Below are 22,080 nucleotides of genomic sequence, written 5' to 3' on the forward strand. Positions count from 1 at the left end.
ACTATGGCTGTGACTCCCTGGTCAACTCCAGATTTCCAGCTCTTACAGATTTTGCACTCTGATGAATTCTGAACACGGAGGCGCCCGGGGGGCTTGTTGGGCGTCTGCCTTTGGCTCAGGTTGTGCTCCCAGGGTCCTGGGACTGAGCTCTGCATCGGGCTCTCTGCTCAGCGGCGAGTCTGCTTCTCCCTCTGCTTCTGTCCTTCCTTCCTCTACCCCCGTGCACTCTCTCGCAGATCAAGTCTTTTTAAAAAAAATTCTCAACACAAAGTGACCCCAGTGAAGATACTAGCAGAAAGAAGCATTTCCAGAGCTAAGAACCATCTACACTGCAAGCGGTCTGGTCTTGAAGCACAGAGGGAGCCCTGCCTCAGGCGTCGTCTGATTTCCACTGATGAGAGGCGCAAGGACGTCTAGAATCGGGGAAAAGCCCGTTTATAAATTATAAAGAGCCTGGATCATGTGGTCCTCTGATCACTGTTATCCTGGGTAATCAGGTTTGAAGTGAACTGGCAATGAGCAGGCCCACCCTCCCCGTTGGGCATGCGGATGAGTGCCCTGTGTGAGTGCCCGTCCAGAGGGGCACAGGTGGTGCCCTGCAGGGCCTCTGCCCACCACGAGGGGGCGTCACTGGGCTGGCCTACAGTGCTCAGGCCCCTCCTGCATCCGCCCCCTGGACCCTCTGGCTGTCCAGAGCAGCTGGGGTCTCCCACTAACCCCAGCCCCAGGCTGAGGAAACAGGTAGGAAGAGAATCCCGTGTCCTGAGGCCCCAACAGCGTGCGCTGAGCTAGGATTCAGGGCTGGCACCAGGACAAGGCTCCTGGGCACTGCCCATGATGCGGAGGGGAGCCTCAGCTCCCCATCTGTCCCTGCTGTGTTCTGCTCTGAAATGGAACCAGTGCTGGGGAATCCAGCTTTGGGGGAGGAACCTGGTCGGAGTGTTCCCCCAAACCCCTATGTTGAATCTTACCCTCCGCTGCGTGTCACAGGAGGTGGGGACTTCGGGAGGGGATCAGGTCACAAGGGTGGCGCCCTCATGAATGGGGTCAGTGTCCTTACAAGAGACCCACAAAGTTCCCTTGCCCCTTCCAACATGAGGACACAGTGGCCATCCGTGAACCAGGAAGAGGGCCCTTATAGACACCAAGTCGGCCGCCCCGATCCCGGGACGCCCCCACTCTAGAACCGTGAAGAAGCAACTTCTGTCGGGCGAGGCCCGGGGTTGTGGTATTGTTACCGCAGCCCTAACGGACCCAGACGGGCACCTGGCAGCCCAAACGCCATCTTCTCTCGTTTCTCCACGGGGACGTCTGGACATTTTGGTTTTCTTCGACAACCGAACAGGAAGACGCTGACACACGGCGCCGGACCTGTGGTTCTGGGGCCTCCACACAGAGGGAGGCCGAGGTCAAGAAGGCCGAGTTTATTACGGTACAGGTCGCGTCAAGGAGAGGGCAGGACGCCAGCGGCTCTCCAGGGGAAAAACCAGAGACCGTGTGTCCTGCTCGCTACATCACGGCTTGGCTGGAGGGAAGGGGTGTCTCCCCAGCCGACAGCTGAGGTTCTGGGTGACAAAGAAGACGGACACACACAGCCAAGTGGACACACGGACAGGAAGCGCAGCCCAGCCCAGTTTTGTTTCTTGGCTTCACAGTGAATGAAGCTCCGTGCCCCACCCCCACCCCCCAAGGAGGGGGTCAAACTCTCCCCCCAACCCCACTGTCAGCCAGGCCTGGGGCCACTGGGGCTACACAAAACACACCAGCATCCGACTCCAAATTTCAGAAACAAAGTTACGGAAATAACAAGAATCTTTATATATTCCTCCCATAAATGAAAAACTAACAAAAATCCAACATTTTGACGCTAGACTCAGGTGAAAGGTAGCACCTGACGGTAACATCAACTTCTCCCTGGAATCCTCTTCCTTGGCCATCTGCTGCCAGGCTCCGCCACCCACACTTGTCCCTGAGGCCCCAGCCGACGGCAGGCGAGGGGGACAGCTCTGCCATGCCCGGCGGGCAGCCGGGTCTGCCGGGGTCCGAGGACAGCCTGCTCTTGCCACGGGGAAAGGGAAGAGCAGCCTAAGGCCATGGCCCTCCCGGCCGGGAACCTCATGGGAAGCTGCCTGGGAAAGGTTTGGTCGAGTGGGAACCAAGAAGGCGCAGTCCGGGAAGCAGGTGCCCAGCTGTTCTGGGGGGCAGGGGTGGGGACACCCCGCCCCAGCAGTCACGATACACGAGCAGGCCCCCTGGAGAAGCAGCCCACCCAGCTCCCCGTTCGTATGTGGGCTCTGCAGGTGTTGCTGGGGGAACCTCGTGCTCCCCAGAACCCGCAGCCGCCAATCCCCTGGGAAACGGCAGCCCAGGAACCAGACTCTCCAGAAAAAGCCCTCAGCGGAGCACGGATGGCGGTAAGGGAGCACAGACAGGGGCCTGGGACTCAGCGCTCGGCACACCCTGCCTGGCCCTGCTCCTGACCTCGGAGGGAGCAGGACACTGAGCCCCCCAAGGTGGCACCAGGATGACAGCTCCAAGACGAGGCTGTGCCCGAGGGAGGAGGGGAGGGGCTCGCGGAAGCAGCTCTGCCCGCTGAGGCCGGAAGGGGCTGGCAGGCAGTGCGGAGCCACGAGCACCTAGACCAGGCGGGTGACATGGCAGTGGCTGGGCTCGTCCAGGTACAGGGTGCTGAAGACGTCGTTGAAGAAGCCCGGGTGGTACCTGCAGGCCCGCTCACAGTCCGGGTTGAAGTTCACCTCCAGGATCTGCGGCTGCATCACTCGTGTCCCTGATGGCACAAGAGCACGGGGCACGAGCTCCCCCCTGGCTCTGCCGTGGCTCGCTGCCCTTCCCCCTCACGCTCTGTCCCGACCTGAAGGCCACCCCCTAACGGTGTGCCCCCGCCCCAGATCTCTGGTGGACCCGAGGCAGACACCATCTCAGATCTGTCTCTGTGCCCGGGCGGGGGAGGGCTGGATGATCGGCTTTGGGTGAAGCGGAGGGGGGGTGGTTTGGATTACGGGGCGGGGGCACCCCCTCACCATCTGGACGGTCGTCCCACTTGAGCATGAGGTCGATGGCATACACGGCCCGGGATGAGGGATAGTCGCAGAGGCCCAGGGGCGGCGGCTTGGCACACGCCACCTGGAACAGCTCCGTGAAGGCCTGGAAGATCTCAGCCTGGAGGACAGAGAGGCCGGGCTGGGGGCTACACAGGTCTGAGGCCGGGACCACCCCCACCACCCCGAGCAGCTCCTTGTACGCCTCCCTGCCTCTACCTGAGCTACGGCCCCAAAGCCCACGATGCTTCCTCCTCCAGCCTCATGTCTGCACCCCTGGCTGCCACCGCCGTGTCTGACGACTGCTAAGCTGCCTGGCTACTGCCCCCGAGTCCCCAGTCCCCTCTGCGCAGAGGTGCACGCCTGCGGGGACCAACCTGGATCTCCGGATGTGCCCGCCCCCTCAGGTCTGCCATTTCTGGGACCAGGTAGGGCCTACTGCCAGCGGGCGGTCCCAACCATGCTCCGAGTCCCTCCAGAACACCCCGCAAGGCCCGGTGTGGGAGGAGCAGGACCATCCCCAGGCCAAGACCCCCACCCAGCCCACGCCCGCCCGCAAGGGAAGGCCTGGCCTCTGCAGCTCTGCCCAGGACTCACCTGGACGCTCTTCCAGGGAAATTCCGGGTATTGCTTCTCAAACTCAGGGATGAACTCATCGTAGTGCACCTGCGACAGACACGCGGCCCATCACGCTCTGCCTGGGGCTACCTCGGGGCAGGGAGCAGGGAAGCCTGCCTTGCCTTCATATGTGGCTCTGGCACTCGCTGGGGCCACAAGTCAGTGCCAGCAGCCTATGAGCAGCCCCGCACCCGGGCACAGATGGGAGGCAGGAGCTGGAGTCTGAGCTCCGGATCTTACTCTGTGACTCAGGACAAGCAGATTTACTTGTCCGGCTCAGCGTCACCATCTGTGAAATGGGACAGTGCCCCTTGTCTGGCACGCTATCGGTGGGGCTACTGGGAGGCTGGACGGACACGGCACCATGTGGGTCTCAGAACAGTGCGCCAGAGGCAGAGGCTGGACCCAGGCCCGAGCTCGCTGCTCAGCACCGGCAACAAGCACGGCGCATAGCAAGGTTTCTCAAGCCAAGCCCTCATCCAAAACACACGGGCGCGAGCCTGCAGGGAGCTCGGGGGCCTTCCTCAAAGGATGAGCCAGGACAGGCTCCCTGCGGAAGCCTGATGCTCACATCCTGTTGGCGACACATCCCCCTACCCGGGGGCTTCCAGGAAAACACGACCCTTGGGGTGCTGGAGGGAGGCACTCCGTTCTCTCAGAGACAACTTCCAACCATGTCCCAGGGCCCTGCGGGTGGTGCAGTGTCCCAGGGACCTGCCTGCAACACAGCCCAGGATAGGCAGCAGCGGTGGGGCTGGGTGTGAGCAAGGGTACGGGCGCTCTGAGGCCGCCATCCACCCTCGAGGGCTGCTGAGACACGGGCACAGCGAGGTGTCCCCAGGAGTGTTCAGTGCAGCATATGTACTAATGGCGAAAACCCGAAATGACCTGAATGTCTACTAATAGGTGAATGACAAGAACATCCCAGGACAAGAACGCCCCCAGCCCCATTTAACAATAATGACAAATCTTGGGGCGCCTGGGGGACTCAGTCCTTAAGCCTCTGCCTTCAGCTCGGGTCATGATCCCAGGGTCCTGGGATCGAGCCCCACAGGCTCTCTGCTTGGCAAGGAGCCTGCTTCTCTCTCTCCCACTCCCTCTGCTTGTGTTCCCTCTCTCGCTGTGTCTCTAGCAAACTAAAAACAAAACAAAAAACAAAAAAAACAACTTTATAAAAAGAACAATGACGAATGTACACGTGATGCTCAGAGAAGAATAAAACCATAGAAAGGTTTGCTCAGCAGGACAGCATTCACGCAAAACCTTACATACATATGCAGAATCGTCATCTGAAGAGTATTAGGATATACTCATGCTGAAAAGAATCGGAACACGCCTGGAACAGGTAATTCTCACCTTCAGTGGCCGAGAGGGCCACCTACAGGCTTTGGGGTGAGCAGCGCGGGTGAGGGGGTGGGGAGGGTGAGCCCTACTTCCTGTTGACCTGAAACAACCACCAACCACTTCTGGGACGATGTGTGAGGCAGCCTTTCTCTCCTCCACCCAGAGCTGGCTCTGCCTCTGCCTGGGCTGAGCCCACCTAATCCAGGTGCACTGCTGGCCAGCCAGGGTCTGAGGCCCTCACCTCGGAAGGAGCTCTGCCCTGATGTCCCTTTGCCCAAAGTGCCCAGACAGCATGGGGGACAGCAGGGATCCAGGATCCAGGCAGGGTCACGGTCCAGCAGCAGCCTGCCCCGGGGGCCATGTGACTTGCACCCCTGTGCCGCCCACCCTCACTGGTCCCCGTGCTCGGGGGGGTGCCGGACGGAAGGCAGTCTGTGCCTCCAGCTGAGACCTGCCACAGGACGTGGGAGGCTCCTGCTTTGGGATTAACACGGGTACCAGAAGGCAGCTGGTCTGCACAGTCTGCCCAGAAAACAGGCTGAGGGGTGTGGGGTCTGGGTCTGGCCTGCATCCAAGTGAACCTACCTGCTTCAGCACCACTTCCGGGTCATAGTTCATAACAGTGAAATGCTTCTCGTAGTCGTCCAGGTCGTCGAGCGCGAAGGGCCTGCAGGAGGAGCACATGGACACAGTGCATGGGACAGTGCTCTGAGAGACCCCGCTGGACGCCTGCCCCCCCATCAGAGTGAGGGGTGCCCCGCAGCCCCTCAGAGCTTGTCTGTGAAGACACCCGGACGGCCCATGAATGTCCTCACGACCTGCTCCGCTTGGTGCTCATTTGACAGTGACAAGCGCTGTCCGGGTCCCCGCCCGTGGCTGATGCAGGCTGGGCGAGAACTCCCGCTGGAGGACAGAGCTGGGCTCAGCTGGGCCACCCGCCAGGTGTGTGGCGGAGAAGGAGCTCCAGGACCGGCTTCCCGACCCCGCGATAAAGGGGGCCCCGTCGCCCACCCCCCCACCAGCATCCCAGCTACCGGTTGGAGAAGCGCAGCCAGAACACGTCATAGACAAATAGCCTCAGGGGCTTCACCGAGCGCAGAAGCACGACGTAGCGGACATCGAACTTGACCCGCCCCACGTCTTCTCGAAGGAACAACACTGGGCTTTCGATGTACTTGGACACGACCTAGAAGACACACGCAGGGCTGCGGCAGCTCTCCCTTCGCCTGGGCCTGGCGATACCCCAACCTCGCCCCATCGGCATCTGTCCTCACTGGCGACGGGCTCACGCCTGTGGGACATCCGGACACGGTCCCCACATCCTGGAGAAACTGGCACACACTCCTGCTCTGGCCCCAGGAGCCTGTGCCCTGCACCTGGCTCCTTTCTCTCGGACTTTTCAAACCCTGTCTAGGCGGCGGCAAGTTCTGAATCTTCACCTTCACTTTAGCTGAAGTGAAGGAAAAGGTCCCGACAGTTTTCAGGTTTTGACAACCGCATGCGAGTTCTCCGCTGTAATCTCGACTCCTCGTCCGCTGCCTGGAATCCCGCTCAGCCGTCATCCCACTGGCACGCTTTCCTCGACCCATAACCGTTCCCCTATCCCCCCCCCCACCCCGATACTGTCCCTGCCGGGCTCCGTGTCACAAGAGCACCCTAGTCTCGGGGCTCCCTGGCTTGGCTGCCTCCCTCCTGCTGGGCGGTCTCGAGTGGGGCAGCGAGTGAGGACTCTGAGGTCAGACACGCCTGGGACAGCTCTGGACAAGGGCTTCTCCCTCCCCATCCCCGCTGGCCAGGGCACTGGAAGGAGCAGGGTCTGGGCTTCAGAGACACCAGGAGCCAAGCCCCGGCCCCGCCTGAGTCCCCGCCGCCGCATGGCCTCACCTTGGGGCTGCTCTCCCGGTGCCGGACGATACTGTGCAGGCTCCTGGTGACGTGGGTGTCCAGGCTGCGGGCCAGATTCCAGGGCTTGCAGATCCAGTGGTTGTCCTGGCCCCTGAGAGCACATGGGTTTGGCTAGGCTGTGCCCTGCACCCACCTTCTGGGGACCACGGTCGCCTTTGGAGAAGGACACCCAACCCCTCCCAGGGAGCAGTAGGAGCTGTCACAGCAGGGCCGTCAGGGGCTGACCTCACGGAGTTAGGAAGAACTTGCTCTAGCCAAGACATGGATATGTCCATGGCCATGGTCCCGGCCGTGCCCGGTGCCCACAGCCCTCAGTGCCGTGGCCAGCACGCAGCAGGGGCGAGCCGGGTGGGGGGAGGCTGGGGGGGTGGGGCTGCAGGAGTGACGGGGGCCCTCACCGCCTCTCCCGCTGCTGGAAGCAGCTCACAAACTGCGGCAGCTCGGTGCGCAGGTTGAAGGTGCGGGGCAGCCACGCCGGGCCCTTGGGGCCCCCAGCCCGGCGCGCGATGGAGGCCAAGCAGTCCTTCACCGTCAGCAGGTTCTCGCAGGGAAACTGGTTCAGCAGCACGTTGGGCCTCTCCTGGCTGAGCCTCCTGTGGGGCCGAGGCACACGCCCGTGGGTCAGGGGTGGCAGGGGCTCTGGGGGCATTCCCCAACCCCAGGCCTGGCAGGGGGGTGCTCACCTATAGTCCTTGAAGTGGGAGAAGTTGTAGAGGATGTCCGCGTCCGCCTCGCTCTGGGCGAAGGTGAAGCGCGGGTGTGTCAGGTGCCTGAGCACCTGCTGGATGTCTGTGTAGACCCTGCGGGCAGAGTTGGGCTGAGCCAGCCGTGCCCCCCCACCCCACCCCGCGCCCCGGGGACTCGGGCGCAGCCCAACCTGGGCTGGCGTGGAGGAGAAGGGGACAGACGGATGGGCTCGGGCCCTGAGGCCGGACAGGCAGTGCTGGCCCCACCCTCTCTGCTGGCCTGCAGGGTAGGGCGACGAGGATCCTTCTGACCCCAACGTCCCCGCCTCTAAAATGGGATCACAGCCCAACTCACTCTTGTCACTGGGGTGACACGGGATAACCCGAGTGTCTAACAGGTCCTGCCTCCCACATGGAACCAGGACGGACACAACCAGCCTCTCACTCACACACTGAGCATCGCTGGCCGAGAAGGCAGCTGGAGTCCAGGGGCCTGTGGGGGTGTGTGTAGCCAAGACGGGTGCCCCGGGCCAGGCCCTGTTCCACACCAGTCTTCACTGCTGCCAGCCCGGCCCGGCCCGGCCCCCACTGGCCCCGGGGAGAGGTGAGGACAGAGCCCAGGAGCTCAGGGGGCACGGCGCAGAGGCAGATGAAGGCAAGAGGGGGGCCCAGCCTGGAACAACAGTCCGGGGGAAGAGCTGAGGTGACTGCCAGGGGCAAGGCTGGCATGAAGCCCTCGGTCTGTGGCTGGAGCCTGGGGCAGGACTGGGAGCAGGAGGCCAAGACTAAGTTGGCCTCAGTGGGGCCTGTGACCCTGAGGGTGGATGGACACTGGGTAGTGGGCCTGGGCACCAGAAAGGACCCCTGGGCTGGCCTCAGGGAAGGGGCAGCGGGCTGGGCTGCCCATTTCTGGCTGGACCAGGCTTGGGTAGTAGCCAGAGGGAGGGACTCCCATGGAGGCAGAAGCCAGGCTGGGACCCGCCTCTGAGCCTGTGCCACATCCAGCGGCGAGCACGGCACACCCACCTCTCACCAGTACTACGGGGTGTCTGCTTCCACCTGGCGTCCAGCCTGCCTGGTGTCGCCTCACCTGCCAGCCCACACCTGCTGGCGCCTGCAAACCGCCCCTCGCGGCAGCCTGGCCGCCTCCGCTAGGCGCCCCACGCCTTCACGGTCGGCTCAGGCTCCCTGACTCCTGGGGCAGGCCTGGCTGTTTTCACCCCAGGACCAGAGGAACCCCAGCAGCCTGTCACCTTCACAGCATTCTCTCTGTGATCCTGGACTCTGCCCTGGGCTCCTGCCACTGCTGCCGTGCCACCGGGACATGGCAGGCTTTCGGAGCGCCTCCCTGTGCCAGGCGCGGCTCTCGGAGCCGGCGGGGGGCCTTGGGGGGTGCGGGGAGGCTCATCAGGAGCTGAGGGGGGCTACGCACTTGAAGACGTGGTCGCAGGGATAGGCCACCGGGCTGATGGCGAGCGGCAGCTTCTCCTTGTTCTCCTCCAAAATGGCCTAGAAAGAAAGCACTGAAAGTAGAAACAGACCTCCAAGACAGGAGTGCGGGAACACATGCCACCCCCCATCCTGGCATATCAGGGGGCACCCCAGACCACAGGTACAGCCTTCCGACAGGCCCAGCAGCAGCCAGAGCCCTCGGACCACCCTCGCCCCGGGACTCTGGGGCTCAAGGCCCCTCAAGTGCCAAGCGACCCATTTGTGTCAAAGAAAAACGGAAACACTGTTCAAAATCTTCAAAATCTCCGCGCTCCGCTAGCTCCAATGCGGGCAGCTGGGAAGGCATAAAGCCTGCCTGGCGGGGGGGCGGGGGGCGGGTGCCTGATGCTAGCGGAGTGCCAGAGTGCGGTTCCAACATACACCACGTGATGGTTTAAAACACACCCAGACTGCGACTCCGACTCCGGGAGGTGGGAGGAACTCATCTCCCGTGGGTGTGGGTGGGGCCGAAGGGGCTGCTCCCTCGGGCGCAGAGACGGGGAACAGAGACGCTATGCGGGGAAGGCCCCGCAGCCCTCTCTCAGCTCCTGGGCTCTATGACAAGCCCGGCACACTCAGAGAGGGGCTCCGAGGCCAAATCCCCCCCTCCTGTCCACAGAAAGCATGGGAGATGACAAACGCGTGCCGTGTACCCCACGATCCTAAACTCATACCAGCGGCCCCCAAGCCCAGAGCACAGGCCCAAGCTGGATGTCAGATGGGGACAAGCAACCAGGATGCTCGGGCAACTCGAGTTTGGCCTCCGGTGGGAGGCCCAGGGCTGGCCCCGCCCCACCCCGCCTGCTGGAGCCACCCAAGATCAGGAAGCCTCTGGCCCTAAGCCACTCTGAAGGCTTCCGCCTCAGCACGCACCCATTTACTAAGTACCTACAGGTACCACGACTCTACGGGGCTCTGAAACACGCCAGGGACTCAAGACAAGCGACCACACAGCTTCCTGCGCGGACAGTCCAACCACTACGGCTTACATGAATTCCCGGGAAAGGTGCCAGGAGGTCCCACCACGACGGCCCAGCCTCTCCCCAACCATAGTCCCCATAGACCGGCTGACACCCCGGTGCTTCCCATTCTCGCTCGAGCTAACCAGGCTGCTCCTCTGATCTAACACCCGCCGAGGCCCTCAGTGAATGTGTGATGTGCCCATGTGGGCAGGCAGATTTCACAGTGGGGCAAGGCTTGTAGCCTCTGCCCACGGGCCGTCACAGGCCCCCTGGGGTTGTACCCCAGCTCTCCTATGAGCTGTGTGACCTTTGGCAGGTTACTTAACCTTTCTATGCCTGTTTCCTCATCCTCAGTAAAGACTGACAAACAGGACCTCATGCCCTTACGCTGCAAGGACTAGAGTCACACACGCCCACGGGTGCCAACTGCAGGCTCACTCGTGGCTGGGTTCCAAACTGCAGGCAGCCAACGGGAGGCGGTGGCAGGAGACCAGAGGGCAGGGGAGGGTGTTCCCTGTCCAGCCCTGCCTGGTCTCTTAGTGGCCATGTTCCTAGAGGCTCCACTTCCTCCCTGGCCCGGGGCCTCCCGAACCCTGACGCCCTGATTTGCCCGAGAGGCTGCCACAGATGAAAAGTGCCGCTGGTGTGGGGAACCGCAGCACGGATGATGGTGGGACTCGCTGGGGGCCTACTGTGTGCCAGAGAAGTCGCCGTGTGATGCTCGAACAGAGTCTTCATATCCCCGGGGAGGAAGAAACAGTACGGAGTTGGGATTTGTAACCAAGCTTGCAGCCCACACCGTGCCCCCCCACCCCAGTCCTAGCAAGGAGTCCCCGAAAACGAAGAGAGCAGCACTGACTACCAGCACCCAGCTCCGACCCTCGGACAGCATGGTCCCTGGCCTCTGGGCTGGACAGCCGCAGGAGGCCCCGGCTCACTGCCTGAGCTCGGAGACCCTGGTCTCTCGAATGTTCACAAACGCTTCACTCCCTCACAGGGCAGCCAGCTGGCGCCCGGTAGCATTTGGTGGCCCAAGAACGTTCCAGAAGCCACCAGGCCCCGAGGTCAGGGGCAGACGGTCACACCTGGTAGTGTTCGGCAGGCGGCTCGGGTGTGGAGGAGCTCAAGTCCAGCAGGTCGGCGGGGACCCAGGGCAGCAGCATGCACTTCCGGATCAGAGGGTCGGTCTCCCCGTAGGCAAAGTCCCGGGTCACCTCCTCTGCATCGAGACACGTGGCCCATCAGGGGGCAGTGGGAAAGCAGGGCCTGGGCCCGTCCTTTGGGGTGGGCGGGTGTGGCACTTACCGCCCGTGTCCAAGTCCCGCAGGGGCCACAGCAGCGTGTACGCCACCTGCTGGGGCATGTAGAAGAAGGGCGCGGTGGCAAAGCTGGGCGTGTCGGAGTGCTGGATGCGCGAGCCGAACTCGTCCATGATGTACCACACCGGCACCTTCTCCTCGGCCGTCTGCAGGCAGAGCACACAGAAACCGGGTCCACTGGTCCGGCCGCTGCCCCTTCTCAGGCACCCTCCAACCAGCCCATGCCCCCAACTCCCGGATCCTGGAGCACCTACCAGGCACCCAAGCCCCTTCACTGGGCTGGATGTTACACAGTACAAGGGCCTGGACGAAGACACACAGCCTACCAGCTACACGGGTGTGTGTGGCAGGGAGAGGGCGAGGGGCACTTCCTGGAGGTGGTGACGTCTGAGACCATGAGAAACACTCAAAATGGTGAGGCTGGGTCTGGGGAGGCTGGCAGGAGAGGTGGTGATGGACACCGAGGACGTGTGCTTAAGGGACAGGACTCTTTGGATGTGAGCAAACCCTGACGGCTTTCAGGGGATGACAGAACCCGACGGCACTGGGCCACAGGAACCAAGTCATGAGGCCCACATCTAGAGGTCTGAGGTTGTGTCCTGTGAGCTCAAGGGCTCTGAGAACAGGGTGGCCCGAGGCTGAGTAACGGCCATGAGGGAGCCCTGGGGAAGAAGGGGGGCCCTGGAAGGAGAGTCTGCTCACTTCTGGGGCAGAGGCCCCTGGGGCTGGGTCCTGGCTCCCCCGGGCTGTCCCTGCTCACCCCGTGTGCCAGCTGGTAGGTCTGGTTGAACCGCCACATCTCCTCCAGCACCAGGTCCTCGGCCTCAGCGCTGGGCAGCTCGCCGTGGAACCCGATGCCCATCAGGTTGGCCATGCGGAGCAGCAGCCCGGGCACCTGCCGTAGCTGCTGGCGCGCGTGCTCCACGCGGCATGTCCAGGCGTGGTCGATGAGGAAGATGCTGTGGGCACAGCCGAGGGCAGGGGTGAGGGCCGGCGGGGGGGGCGGTCTGCCTGGGTGACGAGGGGGAGCAGAGGGGGAAGGCCTGCAGCTGTGGCCTGGCGAGCTTCCACGCCCTCTACCAGTTTCTGCAAAAACCAACGGGGTCCATACCTCCTGTCTGGGGGCCAGTGTGAGACTCAGAAGAGACAAAACACACAACCTGCTGCCTGGACCAAGTCCTTGCGTTCTCGCTGATTGTTACCATCGACTGCTGTCGCGGTGAGTGCCTCCAGCTGCACTTGCACCAGCCGGACCGGCCGCGCCCCCCACCCTGCCACCTCAGCTGTGGGCGCTCAGGACAAGCAAATGCCGCACACAACGGGAAGCCAGTGGCAGGGAGGCATGCAAAGGGGCTCTGGCTCCGGCAGGCACAGCAAGCCGCCACACATTTGGACCTCTGTGGCCCACATGCCCAGCCCCCCTGAAAGAGCCCAGGGGTGGGGCCACCGCAGAGGACCAGCCAGGCATTCCCACGGCAGGCCCAGGGCCACACCTGCCCTCCTACCCCTCAGGGTAGGGCTCCTGGACACCCTCCAGAGCCCTGCCGGAACGGGAAGCTCTGGCACCCAGGGGTGTGGTCTGCCTGCCGAGCAAAGCGACCCTCACCTCCCTTCCCTTGGGGGACAGCAAACATTCCAGCTCTTGGGCTGGGGGGCAGAATCAGCAGCACTTGTTCCACTGGGCTTCTAGGACTGTACGTCTGTCTGCACGCGCAAAGCAAGCGCTTGTGCTCAGTGGTTCTGACCACGGGAAGCTGCGCTTCAAGGTGGGACGATGCTCGGGAGGACCGTGCGGTGCTCGGGAGGACTGTGCGGTACACGGCAGGAGCGGGAGAGGATGAAGCTGGGGTGTGGCCCTCAGCGGAGACTCCGAGCTCTGCAGGCAGAAAGGCCCGGGAGCGGGGAGGGCTGTGGAGTGGGAGGAGCGGAGACCAAAGGCAGGACTCCGCTCGCGACCCCTCCGGTGCCCGCCTGGCAGAGGTATGCGCTCAAGGGTGTGGAGGGGCAGCAAGCTCCCGGAGGTGGCTGCGGGGCCCAGGCCCCAGAGCAGGTGCACTGAGCTGAATGTGACCGGTGAGCCTGCAAGTTTCTGAGTCAGACAGCCCGCTGGTGGAGGGGACCGGCTGCTGCTGTTCCCTGAGTGACCACTCCCACCCCTCACAGGCTGCTCTGCAGACGAGGAGGCCGGCCAGACTCTTCCCTGAAGAGCTATGGACACAGGGGCCTGGGGACCCTGAGAGGCCAGCAAGTGTCCTCTCCAAGGGTCCAACAGTCTGACAGACGAGCCTGCAGGCCTGCCGTGGCTGGAGGCAGGAATCCCAGGGTCCAGTCTTAGCTGTGCCCCATGTACACCGAGGCCCCGGGCCACGCCAGGCCTGCTCTGGGCCCTGGTGTCCTCCCGAGGAATCAAGGAGACCACATTGCTCACAGCCTGGACATAAAGCCCTGGGAGAGCCTGTTACAATCCCTGAGTAGCCCTGAGACTGGGATTCAGCAGGCCCGGGGGAAGGTCCTCCGAACAGTCCGGGCTCTGAGTCAGGCTGCCCGGCGTCCCACACGCCGGCTCTCGGCTGGCTGTGACTTTGGGCAGGTCCTTCCCGTCTCACTGGCACAATCGGCACACATCACCCCCCGACTGTGGGACCCTCCTGGTGGGGGGGGGGGGAGTGCCGGGGAGGCTGCGCTCGGGTCTGTCGGAAACATGACTCACACGGGAACGTCAGCAGCTGTCGGGGCCAACCCGACCACGGGGCCCGGCTGGAACCTCGGGTGGCCACGAGCACCCGGGACATGGCAAACATGAGGGCCGCCATGGCTGCTTCTCTCCAGAGGAGCCCGCACTGAGGACCACGGCACAGACCACAGACCACGGGCCTGCTGCTCCTACCTGTTGGGGTCGGCCGCCTGGAGCCCGTTCTCGCTGGTCACGATGACCTTGTAGCAGAGCTCGCCGCCAGGGTTGGACTGCTTCTTCCGTGCTTCCCGGGCCTCCTCGCCCTCACTCTCCTCCTCCACTTCCTGCACTTGCATTATCCCGAACATCTCCCCGGCATCGAAAACCTGTGGCCACGAGCAGGGGTGTTGGCGGGCTCCCCAGGCCAGAACCCCTGCCTTGCAGAGCGCCACACCCTGGCCTCAAGGACCAATCCAACTCCTCAGGGACGCAGGACCTGTTTATTAACCAACCACCCATCGTCTGGGTGGGGAAACTGAGGCTCCTGGAGATCAGCCAGAACTGCGACCTAACCAGGGTCACCAGCTCCTGTCCCGGGTGTGCTCAGAAGCGGGATGAAGGCACGCGTGGCCAGACCAGAGGTGAGTCTAAGAGCTGGGATCCTGGCAGGGCCGGGGATCTCACTCCAGTCCTCCAGCAGGACAGCAGAGGTGCCCCAGAAGGAAAACAGGTGGCTGAGAACCTCCCACAGCCAGGGCGCCGGCCCTGCCGAGAAGCGGCTCGGGCCTGTGCAGCGTGTGCTCTGGGCTGGTCTCCTGAGGTGCTGGGTCAGAAAGATAAGGACCCTGGTCCTTGAGTTTCCTTGCCAACCACACGCACATGAAGCCAGCCGGCCTGCCTCCCTCAGCCACACTCCCGCACTGTGTGTCTGCCACCACTTGGCAAGGGGCCTCAGGACAGATGCTGGAGCCAGGCCGTGGGGCCTTGAACAAGTCACTGAACCGCGCCGTGCCTCCGTCTCCCCATCCATACGACGGGAACAGCAGCACCGACTCCCCAGGGTTGTGGGAAGGATGAAATGATGAACAGACCTCCAAGGCTTGGAGGAAACTAAGCTCGGCCCCTGCCCTGTGAGCACGCCACCACCATTCTGCTGCTGAGAGCAGCCCCTCCTGGGGGAAGCAGCGTCCTCGGCCTTCCAGGAGAGCTGAGTGTTCCATCAACAAACAGTGCACGGACAGTCCCTGGCACAAGCAGGGACTCAGCAAGTGCCAGTTCCCCGAAACCCACTTCTCAGGACCCTGACGGAAACAAGCTTCACGCAGATGCAAACCAGCTCCCTACTCAGGCACACACCGCTTCTCTGTGCCGGGCTCCAGCCTGTGAGGCCGAACCACTCACCATCTTGCCCAGGGAGCTGACCGCCGGTGCGGAGCAAGGTGGGAGGCGCAGGTCCCTGGTGCTGGGGCCTGACGGGAGCTGAGTGGCACAGCAGGGCAAGATCTGAACACGTGGCTGGGGGCAGTGGCGCAAGGACCCGCAAGGACCCCTGGCCGGGGTACAGAGGCTGAGGGCAGGGAAGGCTGTGGAACCGGTGGAGCACGCCTGGGCCCTCCGAAGACAAGGGGAGCTACCTCAAGCCAGGATCCCTGAGCAGTCAGAAGTGGGGGTGGGGGGCTGGGGTGCAACCTTCCCTCCAGGACAGAGCTTCTGAGAGGCCCGGAATTCACTCTGGGTTTCAATCTAGAACCCAAATGCCCAGTCCTCTTTCCCAAATCATATGGGAGGGAGGGGCACACAGTGAGGTAGCCTAAGGCCCTGGGGACAGAGGGCCTGCCTCCTCCCTACCCGCGCTGTGAAATGACAGGTACCACGATCCCTCCATGGAGGAAAAGCCCCCAAGAGGTATCGAAGGGGAATGGCTTTAGCTGGGAAGTTCCTGCTGGGAGAGTTGGAATCGATCTTAAAACACTCCCCATCCTTTCCAACTGATTTGAGGCAAGGTACCAGGGTCACTGGCCTTGCGGGGAGGTGGAGGTACCCCATTCCTGTTGGCAGGTGCCCTCCCCCACACCTGGGCCCAGAGGAGAGTGGCAGGTTTCACCGAGAACAATGGATGCAGGTTTTGGGTCTAGTAAAGTGATGACTCACAGCTCTGCCCATAACCCCTCACGGCAAGGGAGGGTCATGGAAAAATACTGGCTGCCCCCTCGGTAGTGCTACAGCAGCCAAGCCAGAGGGGACGCTGCCCTCTGGTGACTGCCCTCCATGTGCTGGTGCCGGCTGATGCTCGTCTCAGGCCTCCCCAACCGGTCCCCTCTAAAACTATGAGAACTGGGGCCCTATTCCACCATTGGGCTTTCCAGAAGGAGACTCTAGCTCAGATGGACTAGTGTTGCCTAATGAGGTTTTACTGCCCAGAGGCTGGCTAGGCCCGGGGTGGGGGGGCTCCCATATCGTGTACCTTTCACCCAGAATGAGGACCTTCTTCTCATCCTAACAAACTGGAGGAGGTTCCCAGCATATGCCTGGGACCAGAGCCAAGGGCTCAGGAAACACTGGTGGAGTGGAGGGCGAGCCATACAGGAAGGAGATTCACAAGAGGCAGGGACCTACTGTGTGTCACTGACACTGTCTTTTTTTATTACCTCTTCCTGGCTCTGGGGCTCCGCTTCATCACCTGTCCCAGTCTGTCTAGGTCCCCAAGGCAGCCCCCCACCCGAGAAGAGCCTTGTAGCCTTGTTCCAGCTAAGAAGGCCTCCCTAACGGTCCTGTGTAGCGCTCTGACTTCAGCAGCTGCGCAAATGACCCCAAACCAGGGCCTGCTCACTGGCCAGTACCCATGGGGCGCCCCCCGGAGGCCCAGCTAGAGAAGGCAGGTGGGCAGAAGGGAGCCAGTCCCCACAAAAGGGCAGAGAATCTAGAAACATGGGAACCTTTTTCTTTAGATTTCCGTCTCCCACAATCTGTTTTCTTCATCTGCAAAAATGAGGGTGACCGGGGAATCCAATCAAATGATGAGACAAGAAATAATTCTGTGACCCGAACAGTTAAAGCCACACAGACTCTCGGGGCATCTACTCTCCCTGGAGGTGGCAGTGGCTGAAGGCGCGGGACAGGTTCCCAGCTCAGACAGGCTTTGGGAAACTCACTTCCTCTTCCTGTGACTCCGTTTTTTCAACCGCATAATGGGGATGACAAAGCTGCGGGACGCAGGCGTGCGGAGAACTCAGGGTAGGTCCCGACGCACCAGGGGAGTCGCGCACACAGCCCGGCCAGCCCCAGACACTGGCAGAACCGGGGCCACAGGTGCTGGGCCCTTGCTGCCACTCTTAGGCCCCAAAGTCTAGAGGCTCCTAAACCGCCGAGGAGGCGACGTCTAAGTCGGTCACCAGGGCACTGGCGCTCTTCACGGCCACCCCCCGCGTTTCTCCCGCCGCGTCCCAACACGGACACGCCCCCAGCGCGTCGCACCCCGGCCGAGGCTTCTGCAGCCCCGCAAGGCGCGCGCTCCCCTCCCGCCCCGGACACCCTCCCAGCCCCGTGCGCACCAGTCGTCCCGGGGGCCGCCGGCCGCCCCGCAGCGCCCCTGGCCCGGCCTCCCCGCGCCGCGCCCCCGCGGCTCTCGGCCAGCGGCCCGCTCGCAGCCACGCCCTTCTCGGGAGAAGGGTCCAGCGCCGCCCGCGCCCCGGCTCCCCCGGCCCCGCTCGGCGCCCCGGTCCTCCCGGCCGGCGCCTCGCCCGCCCGCGCCCGCACCTCGTGCTCCAGCTTGTGCAGGAGGCGGCCCCAGTACCGCTCGGGGACCCCGGACGCGCGCAGCGCCGGGCCGTGCAGCGCCGCGAACTCGGCCCGGGCCCGCGCGTCCTCCTCCGCAGTCCGGTCCGGGTCGCGGCGCTCCCCGTTCTCTGGGTTCTGCGACCCCGCGTCGGCGTCCATGGCGGCAGCGCCCGCGCCGAGTCCCACTCCGCCGCGGACCGCGGGCCCGGCCCTCCGACTCGGCCCGCCCGCGCGCGCCCCGCCCTCTTCCCGAGCTCTCCGCGGCCCCCGCCCACCGCCCGCCCGGCGCCGGCTCGCGCGGGCCGCCGGGAGCCAAGCTCCGGGACCCGAGCCCGGAGCCCGGAGGCCCGGCCGGCCGAGGGGCGCGTGCGCGATGCGTGAACGCGCGGGCCTGCGCGGGGGGTGCGCGGGCGTGCGGCGCGTGGGGAGCTTGGCGCTGCTGGCCTGTGCGCACGCGCGCCGGCTGGGGGCGGTGTTTCCTCCCTCGCGCCCCGCGGCTGTCCCGGGGGATGCCGGGAGCCAGGTTGTGCGGCGTCCACGCGGTCGGAAGCGGAATTGTCCACGCACAGTCCGGAAAAGGGACCGGAGTCCGGCCTGGAAGCTGGGCTGTTCCGGGCGTGGACTCGCCTTTGACGCGTCGCAGACCCCGGGGGTGGGAGGGGGTCCCGGATGCTTCCGAAGGAGCCGCCAGGTTGAGGCTGCAGAGTCGCGGCCCTCCGTACTCTCCGTGCGTTCGGATCCAGCGCGTGCTTGTTCAGTGAAGCCCGCGCCGGTGCCTGGCCGGGGACGCGTCGCGGAGGCATTGCGCAGTGCGGGGGGCGGAATTGCAAGACCAGGCTTCGGACGTTCTGTGTTTCCTGGTGTCCCGCGTTTTCACTGTTGTGTTTGCAACTTTGCAATCGTTGCTAAAAAGCGCGAAGGCTGATTTTATTTATTTATTTTTCTTTGTGCTTTCGTTTCTGAATACTTTGATTAAAAGTTTTAAGTTGTGTTTGGATTAAATGCAGTGGTTCCGGGGACTTGTTCAATCCTGCCGGGACACGTCACGTTGGTGTGCAAAGGTTCACACTTCCAAAGCACACTTGGTGAGGGCACAGGGAAAACGTTCCTCCGGCGCTCAAGGACTTTTATGTATCTGCCACCAGCTTCGTCACGGACATTTTGTACTTCAGTTACTCTAATTATGAAAAAATGTGAATTTTGACAACAACGATTTCTAATTCAACTGCTGTAATTTACAGCTTGTTTGGATGAAATTATTAACCACATCCAGTTCCAAGTACACTTCTGGTCTGTGGGGTTTTAAAAAATGCCTTTGGTGACACCTTGGTGTCACCAAAGTAAACACCTTGGTGCCTTTGGGCTGTGCCCATTGAACTTTTTTTTTTTTTTTTTGGTCTTATTTATTTATTTATTTGACAGACAGAGATCACAAGTAGGCAGAGGCAGGCAGAGAGAGAGAGAGAGAGGGGGAAGCAGGCTCCCCACTGAGCAGAGAGCCCTATGCGGCTCAATCCTGAGACCCTGGGATCATGACCTGAGTTGAAAGCAGAGGCTTTAATCCACTGAGCCACACAGGCAACGCCTCCCCCCTCCACCATTGAACTTTATATGAACGTTATCGTTGCAAAAAACAAAACAAAACATGGCTTTGGTGTTCAGCTTTTTAACAATTTAGCTGAATAGCATTTTTAATTTTTTTATTTTTAATTTTTTAAAAAAGATTTTTATTTATTTCACAGACAGAGATCCCAAGTAGGCAGAGAGGCAGACAGACAGAGAGGGGAGGAAGCAGGCTCCCCACCGATCGGAAAGCCTGATGCCCGGCTCGATCCCAGGACCCTGGGATCATGACCTGAGCAGAAGGGAGAGGCTTTTAAACCCATTGAGCCACCCAGGTGCCCCTGAGTAGCATTTTTTAAAAATGATTTTATTTATTTGACAGAGAGGCAGAGATAGAGCACAAGCAGGTGGTGGGGCAGAGGCAGAGCCGCCTCCATGCTGAGCAGGGAGCCCAATGTGGGGTTCGATCCCAGTGATGAAGTCCCAGAACCTAAGTCAGGTTCAGTGGGGTGAGGAGGTTCGGAGCCGACGACTAAAGAAAGAATTCTTAAGACATCTTTGGTGCAAAATGGTGGTTTATTAAAGCACGGGGACAGGGCCCGTGGGCAGGAAGAGCTGCTGCTGCCCCGGGTTGTGAGGAGTGGTTGGTTATATACACAGGAGTTGGGTAGGTGAGGACAAAGGGGTGTTCAGAAGGGCTATTAGGGCAAAGAATACTATCAGGATATTGAAGGCTTAGTTGCTATCAAGTAAAGACAATTTGGAAGTCTGGTGGAATGTTACATTCCTGCTATCAAGCATCCTTGTTAATGAGATTTAGGTTTAGAAGAAATTTAACTTTATTTACTTTTCCTTCTACTTCCACCTCCTTCGGTTTTTTATGGAGGGGAGGGTGACATTAGGGCTATTGATAAGGTAACTTCTTTGTTGTAAATCTCAAGGATATTTGCAAACCAGGGGAGACTCCTACCTTGCAGGACTGATCTCAGCAAGTTAACTATTTATCATTTTATGGCAGTCAGGGGTGCCTGAGCAATGCTACACATATGGAGGGGAGCGGATGAAGGGGGGGGGGTGCAAGGCGCCAGCTCTTGCTTTGTCCTCAGCCAGCCTCCTGCTCCCTCATCACCAGGACTCCAGGACCATGACCTGAGCGGAAGGCAGACACAACCAACTGGGCCACCCAGGCACCCCTAGCTGCTTAGCATTCACAAAAAGGTTGTGTGATGTGATGTGGGCCAGGAGGGAATGGTCAAGAATTCTTCAGATGTTTTCAGGGCAAGAGGGTGTTTTCATTAAAGCACAGGGCAGGACCCGTGGGCAGGAGGAGCTGTACTGGGGTCCTGAGGAGCGATGAATTATATACTTTTAAGTTGGGAAGGGAGTAGAGGTAAAGGAATTTCCAAATGGGTATTCATGTATTTCTAAGACTTAAAGGATTGTGAAGATCTGGCGGTTGTCCAGCTAAACTTGCTTTTTGCCTCTAGCAAAACATTAAGATGGTAGCGAACTCCTTGAGAATGTCAAACTCTGCTGTCTCAGGTATTTATCAGGGGCTGCAAATTATTAGGAAGTTGGGGCGCCTGGGTGGTTCAGTGGGTTAAGCCTCTGCCTTCGGCTCAGGTCATGATCTCAGGGTCGTGGGATCGAACCCTGCTAACGGCTCTCTGCTCAGCGGGGAGCCTGCTTCTCCCTTTCCCTCTGCTCCTCCCCTTGATCATGCTCTGTCTCTCAAATAAATAAAATCTTTAAAATACTTTAGAAAAACGAGTGAAATGAGTGTAGAACAAGTCATATGCTGTAAATGAAGTCATGACTTCAGGAGTGGCAGGTCAGCCCACTTCTGGACACTCTTTGAAAATAATCACTGACTTGTGAAAATAGATGGGATGCTTCGGAGTCAGAATTGCGTCGTCTGGTGAGGCTTGTGGCTAGTGACGTCTCTTCGGCCCCCACAGTGGAAGCTAAAAGCCAACAAATATCCTGTGGAGGTCTCGGTTTCATAATTGGCTTTGAGAAATGGAGATTCAGAACCGATTTTTAAATGAAACATGGTTGCCATTTCTGTAAGTGAACTGCTCCTGAAAAGATGTACTGCCCAATCGGAACAAAATACAAATAAAAAACTTCTACCATACACGGGCCAATCTGCTGCCACAAAATGTTCAGACTCTTCTGCACACCCTGGGGCAGGACCACTCAGCCTCTGCTTCCCCCGGCCGTCTCATGCGCGCACAACTACCCTGTAATTTCCCCCGAAGCCGCCTGCGCCTTGCTGCCTACAGGATGGCGCACAAATGAGAAGGCAGATGGACGGTGGGGACAGCTCCCAGTGAAGACTGAGTACAGTACAGAACGGTATTTTAACTCTAAGAACGATCCATTTCGCTGACCTGATCATCATGAGTAACCACTGTATGGTATTATTTATCATGCATTGCAGTCGGGTGCCTATGTAGATAGCGTGTGTCATACATTATTATATTATGAGCAGCTACACGTTGTACCGGCTGAAAACCCACTTGTTCTCTTTGATACCTCCACCTCCGCCCCCTCCCCCTCCCCCTCCGCCCCTCCCCCTCCCCTAGGCTGCTGTTTATCTACTCCAAGGACAGTTAACTCCAACTGGGACTGGCTTAAGGATAAAGGGTATTTATGGACTCACACCGTATTATGCACTGA

At 61.0% G+C, this 22,080-nt stretch overlaps 1 protein-coding gene across 1 annotated transcript; it reads right to left on the bottom strand.

Moving 5' to 3' along the window:
• Positions 1-1,794: 1,794 nt before the first annotated feature.
• On the bottom strand, positions 1,795-18,415 carry TTLL12 (tubulin tyrosine ligase like 12). Its single transcript, XM_059187193.1, has 14 exons — positions 17,815-18,415; positions 14,272-14,444; positions 12,145-12,343; positions 11,371-11,530; positions 11,151-11,284; positions 9,045-9,121; positions 7,610-7,726; positions 7,325-7,519; positions 6,906-7,017; positions 6,056-6,207; positions 5,607-5,688; positions 3,657-3,725; positions 3,042-3,180; positions 1,795-2,788 (listed from the first exon to the last, which is right to left on the bottom strand). Exons 1-14 carry the CDS (start codon positions 17,992-17,994, stop codon positions 2,637-2,639), a joined length of 1,941 nt encoding a protein of 646 aa, XP_059043176.1. The 5' UTR covers positions 17,995-18,415; the 3' UTR covers positions 1,795-2,636.
• Positions 18,416-22,080: the final 3,665 nt, after the last annotated feature.

This window comes from Mustela lutreola, chromosome 8 (genome assembly GCF_030435805.1).
Source record: "Mustela lutreola isolate mMusLut2 chromosome 8, mMusLut2.pri, whole genome shotgun sequence".
NCBI lineage: Eukaryota > Metazoa > Chordata > Mammalia > Carnivora > Mustelidae > Mustela > Mustela lutreola.

What these genes read in the sequence shown, in the direction of transcription:
- TTLL12 (XM_059187193.1), bottom strand. Translation starts at nt 17,994, where the DNA reads ATGGACGCCGACGCGGGGTCGCAGAACCCAGAGAACGGGGAGCGCCGC. An exon ending in ACCGGGAGAGCAGCCCCAAG is followed by an intron (nt 6,208 to 6,905) that starts GTGAGGCCATGC and finishes TGTGTCTTCTAG; the next exon opens with GTCGTGTCCAAGTACATCGA. An exon ending in GTGGGACGACCGTCCAGATG is followed by an intron (nt 2,789 to 3,041) that starts GTGAGGGGGTGC and finishes TTGTGCCATCAG; the next exon opens with GGACACGAGTGATGCAGCCG.